Source organism: Stegastes partitus, unplaced genomic scaffold (genome assembly GCF_000690725.1).
Source record: "Stegastes partitus isolate 25-593 unplaced genomic scaffold, Stegastes_partitus-1.0.2 Scaffold290, whole genome shotgun sequence".
Classification (NCBI taxonomy): Eukaryota; Metazoa; Chordata; class Actinopteri; family Pomacentridae; genus Stegastes; species Stegastes partitus.
Genome location: NW_007578021.1, coordinates 439,114 through 448,939, shown reverse-complemented (window position 1 = coordinate 448,939; position 9,826 = coordinate 439,114). Strand labels below are relative to the sequence as shown.

General features: G+C 40.8%; 1 protein-coding gene across 3 annotated transcripts in view; it reads right to left on the bottom strand.

The window, feature by feature from the left end:
• Positions 1-9,497, bottom strand: part of LOC103358113 (uncharacterized) — a 25,313-nt gene extending 15,816 nt beyond the window's left edge. Inside the window, exons 1-6 of one of the 3 annotated variants that reach the window (XM_008282936.1) lie at positions 6,522-9,497; positions 6,307-6,400; positions 3,642-3,844; positions 3,240-3,344; positions 2,888-2,983; positions 668-778 (exon numbers count right to left, since the gene is read on the bottom strand). In XM_008282936.1, the coding sequence (XP_008281158.1) occupies positions 668-778; positions 2,888-2,983; positions 3,240-3,344; positions 3,642-3,844; positions 6,307-6,346 (555 nt within the window). In that variant the 5' untranslated portion in view covers positions 6,347-6,400; positions 6,522-9,497. Of the gene's footprint in view, positions 1-667; positions 779-2,887; positions 2,984-3,239; positions 3,345-3,641; positions 3,845-6,306 lie in introns of all 3 variants that reach the window. The other 2 variants (XM_008282937.1, XM_008282935.1) reach the window with 2 other exon arrangements.
• Between the last annotated feature and the right edge of the window lie 329 nt (positions 9,498-9,826).

Here is a 9,826-nt window from a genome sequence, read left to right as displayed (position 1 = left end):
ATAAATGCTGTGAATGCTGATTATTTATCATTATTTCTCACCTATAGTTTCCTACAGTCGTTTTGCTACTAAACAAGCTTAGCTGTAGTGTTTCAGTATGAAAACAGGAAGAGGAGGAGGCTGTCTACTGGGACACTGTGTCAGACTTGAACCCAGTTAACTCTCCTCTCTCCATCAGCGGTGCAGACAGCTGAGCCTCAGTACGAAGGGCCATGAGCTCATGTGCTCCAGCCAGCCTTAAAAAGGCTGCTCAGCTTGGAAAAATGCCAAAACAAGGAGCTGGATACACAATGTACGGGCTGCATTTGGTCTATTTTGATTGTGAAATAAAAGGCAGATGCACAACAAGTAGCGCAGACGTCCCACAGGACCAAATAAACTCATCAGGTAGATGTTCCCTCAATATCAATACTGCAGTAGGCAGGTAATGAAACAAGCAAAACAGGCAGGAATGTCAGTCAGAAAGACAAATGTGCTCATTAGAAACGGTCTCAGTGTTGATAAATATCTAATACACTAACACCAGTTTTACCAGCATTAGTTTATCAGATATTTTGATGACATTCACATAACAAGTAAGACTTCTGAATAATGACAAGCTAGTGTAGGAACAGTGTAACAGGAATGATTATGATTCAGCTGAAAAGAGTTGAAAGAAACACGACACCTGTGTGAAGTCTGGAACAGGCAGCAGCTCGTCCAGTCGTGATATGAACTCCCACACCAGCATCTCCAGCGCTGCATCGTACTTTGAGCCAAAATATACAGGAAAGATTTCCTACACAGGAGAAAGAGACAATCCCGTTAGTATTTCTCATTAATGGGACTATTGTGGCAGCGAAACACTAACTTTATACTTTTCACCTCTGCTGAAGAGATTTGAAGACACAGAGTTTCGAGGGGGGTAATGAGGAGGAGGAGCTCCCTGCTGGTTTCCAAAGGAGGCAGATTTTTTATGTTAAAGTTTTAAAAGTATGCTTTCATCCTGACTTAAGTTAAACACTGAAATTTGCCATCTGGAATGGACATTTTGCTAACTGCATGAGGGGTTTCCATGTAGGCACCTTGGGATGCTCAACCATGTCTGACCTGCCTGACACGTCTGAAGCATAAAATATGGACATTTATTAAGATATTTTATCAGATTTGAACTTGATATATTAAATATCTCCTGGGGTAAAACTCTGTTTGTTTGGATTAGGTTATCGAGCAATAAACACCTCCTCAATCATTTATGAAAGTTCAGTGAAAAGTGTCCGAGCATTTCTTCTTAAAAAGTACTCTAAATGGTTTGTTTTGTTATAGTGGCTTGAATCTACATGTGACTCAGAAAGTATCACTGGTTGACATCTGCACTATCATTCGTTTTGTCAATGTGTGCAAAAAAAGTTTATATTTCAACTTAAATACAATCAGAGAATATTTGATCTACTTGTCTAGAACATTGCAGATTCTGAATCAGTGGGATGATGAGAAACACCAGTAAGGATTCCTGCTTTCATTTGTTGCAGATCCTGAGATGTTGGTGTTCAAAATAGCTTCAAATTTTAATGTGAAAAAACTATTTGAAATCTAGAGTTTATGAATAAAAAGTTTCAAGCAAATCAGAGATGGTCGAGCAGAAGGCCCCTGATGATTTGAGGTTTTTAAAACCAATGAGGAGACCAAGACCAGCTGGACCGAATGCTCAGCAGTGTGGAAAATGTCTGTTTCAGGCGGCTAATTCATCTGTTTAGACTCAAAAACAATCCCAGGTCCAAGTCTACTTTCTTTGGGAGGCTGCGGTCAGCTCATGCTAATTCCCTGAATCTGTACACGGGAGGTGAAGAGGACACGTTGTTGTCAAGAAACTGTGTTCTGACCCGACGAGAACACTCCTGCAGCATGTGACTTCTGAGAGTTGTTTCATTTCCCTGATGTAAAGGTGTAACTAAATGTCTCATGAAACCATTCAAGGAAGTCAGTACGGCACTTGACCTGGCTTACATCAATGCAATGCAGCCTGCTGTTCATTATTTAAAACTGGCAGCTGTCTTCTAATATAATCAGTCCTGTATGCAGAGGACATTTTCCCTATAGATGCTGACATGCAGCTATACAGACGTCCTTTGTGCTTCATAATTAACACAAACTGTACACTCACAGTATGAACGCAGTAGTAAAACTGGGTGGAACCTCTATTTGGATTAAACTAGACGCTGTCCTTAGAGACTCCAATGTTGACGTGGCTGCATCCTGTAATTCTGGTAGATCTGTCAGCTGCACATACATCCAGAGAATATTACGTTCCACCACATCCCAGAGGCGTTCTGTTGGGTCCACTGTGGAAGCCACTAAGGCCCACTTCATTGTCATATTTGTGAAACCAGCTTGAAGAGGCTTTTTCTTTGTGATATGGTGCATTATCAAGCTGGAAGCAGCCATCAGAGGATTGTAAATTGCAGCCATAAAGGGACACACATGCTCAGCAACAATACTCAATCGATTGGTATGAAGGGGCCCAAACTGAGCCAAGAAAACATTCCCCACACGAACACGCCACCAGCAGCAGCAGCAGCAGCCTGGACAGTTGACACACTGTTGACGCCAAATTGTGAGCCTACCATCTGCAGCCTCGGTAGAAATGGAGATTCATCAGACCATGCTACATTTTTCCAGACTTCAGCTGTCCAGTTTTGGTGAGTCTGCACACTCAGATTTCTGTTCTTGGCTGGCAGGAGTGGAACCCAACGTGGCGTTCTGCTGTTTTATGGTTCGACATGTTGCGAATTCTGAAATGCTTTTCCGCTCATCACAGTTGTGGAGTAACTGTAGCCTTTCTGTCAGCTCAAATCATCCCACGTGAAAAACACAAACAAGCAACAACAAGAAAATAAACATGTCTCACCTGGAAAAAATATTTTCTTTCAGAGGGATCCTCCAGTAATGAATGCACCAGCTCCACAAAGTTCACCTCAGATTCCTCAACCTGGTTGATGGTCACCTGATAAACACACAACATAAATACAAAAATGCTCAAATCAGGGGAAGGTAAAACAAACATTGGCTCACATATTCCACATCCGGACCTTACTATGCCGACACTTAACAGTCAGCTACTGTATAATAGTCTACTCTGGAAAATATATTTAATTCGAAAGGACACAAAGAAAACACTCTTGCTGCTATGAAACTCAAGTTTTCAGCAGGTTTCAACAAGCCATTAGACGGAGGAATAAATCGAGCTAAAGTGCGCTTACATGGTGATCCTTGGCAGTGCTAACAGGAGCTTTTATTCTGTCCAGATGTGGCTGAATGGTCTGCATGTCCGCCGGGTGTTCCCCTCGACACATCTCCAGAACCAGCTGGTTTCACACAAAAAACAAATACATCACGCTCACGGTTTATGCTGAACTTCAGCTACAGAGGAGTTATGCTTTAGGTCTGCTTTCTCTTCTGTGTGACTTAAATTAGGAACTGTAAACAGTTCGACATGTTTGACTGTTACGCCTCTGCCTACTTACTTAAAGAGAAAGAAATTAAATCAACTGCTGTAGCGCTGCATTTGCAATTGTCATCATTCCCTCAGTAGCTACATAAATTAAAAATAATTACAACAAAATGCGGCCTTTCAGTGTGATCAAACAATAAATACTACTCACCCTGGCCCTGAGTCCCAGGATCAGCTGAGCCCTCTGACTGTAGCTCATCAGCTCGGGGACCAGCTCTGTCACCATGGTAACAAACTCCTCCAGCATCCCATAGTGATCCACAAGTCCCTGCTGAACAACTTGCCACACTGCAGCTGACAAGAGCTGCAAGGGAGGGGCCAGCAGGCGCAGATAGCGGATTGGAAGATCATTACCTGAAGGACAGCAGAAACGTGAAGGAAACACAAAAACGTTTCAACACTTCGTGAAACTGACTCTTTTGTTCCAGCCTGTTACATAAAGAGAATTTCTGTGCATCAATAAGCAACAGTAAGTGCTTCAAATTCCAGTAGTGACTCACACCCTGATTGGAAACAGAGCAAGCATACACAAGTTCAGTAAAGCATTTATTGTATCTCTAAACTCTCAGGTTACATGAACCACTAACTGCAGAAACGCAGCTATGCACTTGATCGCTCTAGCTGTTTTGGGATTTTATGGATTTAAATTTAAAGGTCCCACATGATCAATGTCCATTTTTATTGTGCTCCAGTCAGCATAAGCAGCTGTGTCACAGTCCACCAGGTTTGTTCAGCTTCCAGAGCTCCTTCTGCTAACTCTGAAATGTCTCAGCAATGAGCACAATACAACAAATGTTCTGCTGTTGGCTGCAAAAGTGAACATAAGAGCCTTCATTCACTCCCAGCGTCTGAGGAACTGAATGCCCAATGAATTCTTTTCATTTTTTATCTCAATGTCACCACCACAATAATAATTAAAAACAAAAAAACTCCCAGCACTTTGTGAAGCTGATGTGGCTAACACTACCATTAGCTTTGATCAGCAATCTGTGGAGACGTTAATGCTGACGGACATTTAGAAACGTTAGGACTGATCTGAAACCATAAACAACTTGTTGTTTTTTATGTTGCCTGCCATGCGTCAGTGCAACCTCAGTTACCTGCTGTTTACTGTTTACTTCTCTCCTGCTCCCTGTGCTCACACATACTGTATTTTAATACAGCTGAATTCCCAATAAAATTGATCTTATTTATATATTCCTCTGTTTGAGCTGTTGGAAAGTGAGACATGTATGAAATAGTGGCTGAAAGGCAGCCCATTAAGACTACATGTTAACCAGCAGTCACTTTAGAGTCACGCTGCAGCTCTGCACTGCTAAAATATCACATTTATAACAGCAACATTGCTTAACAAACTCACCATACATGAGATAAAATCAACAGATTCGATGTGAATTTGTTGATATTTCCAAAAAAAAATGATCAACTCAGGAGAATGTTTGAAGCAATACAAACACGTATACATGACTATTACAGCTGTCAACTGTTTTGCTCTGTGCTGTCAATCACAAACGCAGATAGAGTCTCAATGACAGATGCAGAAACAGCCTAATTACAACAGAACTAAGCAGACATGGTGAAATTAACCATCTTTCCAGCATTTTTGAGACACATTCTGGGGACATGTGACACTTTCACTCATTTGCTAAACAGATACACAACATGGACCTTTTAACCAATCAATAAGCGGCTTTATATGGACATGTATGGACATTTGCCGGCCTTTTACCCTTTGGCAAGGCATTAAACAGATGTGCTTTCCCGGCGATTCACATGCTAAGAAACTATATTTAGACCTTCCAATGAGGTTGTTTTAAGAGCTGGCTTCTCAGCTGACTTTCCAGAAAATTCCCTTCATCAAAACAACGACATTGCAACAGAGAGGTACATGTGTTGGCAGACAATATATGACAATTATTCTATTTGTCCAGTATAGTAATTAATTTCTATGATCCCTGCATACAAGGTGAAGTAGCTTCGTATACATAGAGAGCAATCTTCAGATTTTTGCTTTGAATATTTTGCAGCGGCAGAAGGAAACTGTACATGTACATTATAACGTTTTTAAATGCATCTTGCTGAAAATGTTTGACATGATTCTGGATTTCTTTATGTGTCTGTGTCACTTAAATTTCAAAGTATTATTCACCAGTGTGCCTGAGAGGAAGCAGGCTGGTGTAGTTCTTTACATGATTTTATGAATGCTGCTGATGGAAAGGAAACATCCCAAAGCACTCCTGTTAAACGCAAACCAGCAGTGACACTTGGTACACGTAATTTATCTGCACTTGTACAAGCATCCTGAGTCGACAGCATCCACCTGACACTTCATATGCCACACTATGCAGAAGTGAGCATGATTTATGGTGGCAAAGTGCCGTGTGAAATAATGACATGAGGGTGGTGCTCTCAGGTGCACTGACAGCAGCATCCATCAAATTCACAACAAACTCACAACAGGAGTTACACAACTTATTGCTGACCTTTACACTGGAGGCTGCACAAGCTATTGGATTTTCTGACAGATGCAATACAGGAAATAACGAGAATAATCAGTTTAAAAAAAAAAAAAAAAAAAGCAGGTGATGGATTTTTTTTTTTTAAGCCAAACCACTCATCCACTGATGGAAAACAAGCTTCAGTTTCTATTGAACCTCTTCTAGGATCAAGTTGGAGCCGCTGCAGGAATATTAATCGAGAATAAAAGCAGCTCCAGTACCGGTGTTAAGGTCACTGTAAACTGACTGCTGCCAACACAAAGATCGGGGATCATAGAAGACTGATTTTTTTTTATTTTATTATGAGGATACACGCACCTCGGTTGCTTCCACTTTCAGTTCCGCGTTTTATTTCCATTTAGCAGCTGACAAGAGAGAAAAAAACCGGCCAGATGTCGCCCTCGGGTTGTAGCTATCAGGAAAAAAACAAAAAAACAAAAATGCACATAAAGACTGATGAATGAATTCTGTTAATTTTTCTTTTTCTTTTTTTTTTTGATTAATAAAACAAACATCTGCGATCGCCAACCCACAAAATGCGAGCGCAAAATTTTGCCGGACGCATGGACAGGCGCTCGCCTTTATTCTCGCATTGGGGAGGAGAGACAGAACAAAGGTTTCTGGTCTCATCCGCCTCAGTCCAGATCACGGCAAGCCCTCTTTCCTGGTTGGTTGACGAAGACCGGATCAAGCAGACAGTTTGGATGCTGGGACACTAGATGGCGCTGATAGGTCGCAGTGGGATTGTGTGGATGGATGCTGGGCAGACAGAACCAGACTGATCCTCCACATCAGGGAACCCAGTGGGGGCCACAAGTCCTGCATTCAAACTTTAGCTAACTTAAAACACATTAAAATCTGTATATAAGTCAAGATCCAAAAGAAAAGCTCCCCTTTGTGCAAGATTGCTTTCAAAGTACTATTATAAAGACCTACATTACAAATCAGATCACCATAAACAGTGTACAACAGAAGTGAGTGCATCCTGTGCATCATCCCTCACATTGCATCACCTGCACTGCATTATTTGTATAGTTGAACAGTATGGTATTTGATTTACCACAATGAAAACACATCTTTCACTACTGAGATTCCAGCCTTCCACATTTATTTTGGTAATCGGTCTTCCTCGACGTGCCACATTTCTGGAGTGATGTTCTGCTGGAGGGGTTGAGTTGCTCTACCTTTCTCTTACCCCAAAGGTTATAGATTCAAATCAGGGTGACAAATCAGTTCACAGTTTTTACTGTTTTCTTCTTCTGTATGCATTAAATTACTATCATTCATCTTCTGTCAAGCTTCTGCACACCAGGAGTTACCTAGTCAGCCAGTATTTTGGTTTATCCTCACACATTCATGGTGCCATCGATAAATAACATCTTCTGCACTCATTCAGCCCTGTGTCATTACAATTCAACCTCCGTGCTTCACTGTCAGCACTATGCATTCACTGTGGCAGTGCTGGCCAGGTTCACGCCACACATGTTAGACTCATCTAAGCCAAAGAAAGTCATCCGGCACTCATCTGACCAAAGAACATGCTTCCATAATCCATCAAAGTTCTTTTTATGTTTCTTAGCAAAGTTTCATCTTGCAGTTTTTGTGCCAAAGAGCAAGCAAGAGTTTTTTTCCTTGTACTCTGTCCACAGATGTTGACAATATGCGCTGTCCTTCACGCTGTCTGTGCCATCACAAAAACTGATTTCTACTGAAAACCACGGTGCCAAATCTGAGGCACATGTCCATCTGTTGTTCAGAGGATTGTTCAAGTAGTGCACTGTTTGTGGCATAATTTTAAGAGGGCGACCACTGCAGCTCTGATTCGTGGTAGTGTCGCTTGTTTTATACATCCTGTGTACTGCTGCAGTTGTGTTTAAACTGATTTTTAGTCAGTCACCTTAATTTTTCTTCATCTTTGTGAAGTCTCACAGTCAAAATTCTTCAATTACACTGACTGATGCAGACATAAACACTGGGGACTAACCCCAAAACAGCACTCAATAACTTTATAAGCCATACGTGGCCCTGGGTTCATTAGTTAAATGTGAACTACAGACCAAAGGTAACCCTGTCTGAACAGTGTGAAATTTATGTCCATGCAAATTAACACTAAAACTTCTACTGGACCAGCCTAGTGCCGGATGACCGACTCCTGACCCCCCAGTTCCTCAATCAGGACCCTGCAAAGGAAATGGGATTCTAAATCCACAAAAAAGACTCGTTCATGGACCCTTAAAGTTTAACCTGGACACACAAAAACACAGAAGCCCAGGCACTCAGACCACCCATCAGGAACCATGTGTTTCACTGACATATACTGCAGACTTGTAGCATTTATATTGTTCAACATGTTCAACATTCCCATACAAACAGTGAAATGTGTGATCCCAACTTAAAACCCATTTTTATGGACTTGCTTTTGTATGATGTGGTCTCTCTTACTCTGTGCTATGGCATATTTAGTGCTGTTACTATTTTAATTATATCGATTGTTGTTTGTCCCATGGTGTCATTGATATTAAAAATTCTGTATTTTGCATTTTGTATCTTTTAATAATAGCATTAACTTTATTATAATGATTATTATTAGATAAAGACCAGCTGCCTTGCCAGTTACAGTCCACATCTTGGTCTCTAAATGCTTCGGCTTTGCTTTATTTCATGTTTGGGAAACTATATTGGTGAAGAAAATCTTTCTTATTGCTACAGTTATGAACAAACACTGAGCCTCAGTTCAATCAGGAGGGATTTTGCGAGACCTGATATGATAAAAATAAAACTTTATTAACCCTGATGGAAATGCTTGTGCCAGAAATTGCTCAGAAAACAAAATTGTATGACATAATGTAATCCCTCCTAGAAAAACAACAGGATATAAATAAGATATATAAAATGAAGTAAGCTAAACAAGAGTAGAAAGTAACTGGCAGTGATGTGGCAAAGTGGTATAACACATGATAATGAAATATGGCACACGAAAAATTAAATATTAAATCTGTTTAATACTGTTACCCACCTTTTTGTGCATATAAATATGTGTTTGTATGTCAGTGTACATGAACACTACTTGCCAGACGGTCCTTTGCTGTGTGTGCACTTCAAGGCAGAGAGATGAAAACTGTCCACTAAGTTCATCCAACTTTCCTCTTATTTTGTCAACAGTGAACTGGAAGTGTTCGCTAATTACTCATATTTTGAATTTCTACTACACCGTTAGCTCGACTACACACTCCTGAAAGCAGCGTGTATTAACAGAAGCGTGTCTTCTGACTAAAAAACCTACAAACTGACGAACTGCCGTGTAGCCTGCTAGCTACATGAGCAGCTAGCTGCAGCGGCTAGCACAACTAAGCTAACTGACGCGCTGCTGGGATGGCAGGAAGTCCAGCTTTGTGTGTTTGTAATTACTTCAGAGAGATTAGACGGTTAGAAATGCTAAACGCTTCTGTCCGCAGTAAATACCACTTTACTTGAACCGTGTTGCTAAGTTTAACAGGAAGTTATGAATAGTAAACAAACCATTCCTGAGGAACATCCGGGTTTAACAATCAGAGCAGTTTGCACATCAGCGCCCCCTGCTGCTCCGGAGGAAGCCATGTTTCTGTCAAATAAAAACTTGACTCCACTTGCAAACTTTAACATATTTTTTCCCCCATTATATGCATTGATTTGTATAATATTAAAATCCAGTAGACCGTCTATCGATCATTATTAACAGCCTGCAGCAACCAGTCACTTGTTTGGAAGTTCTTCTATGTGGACCAAACTATTAGTCATGTATTTGTTATTTATCAAGTGAAAGATCTTGATTGTTGCATCTTGAATGTAAGGATCTACT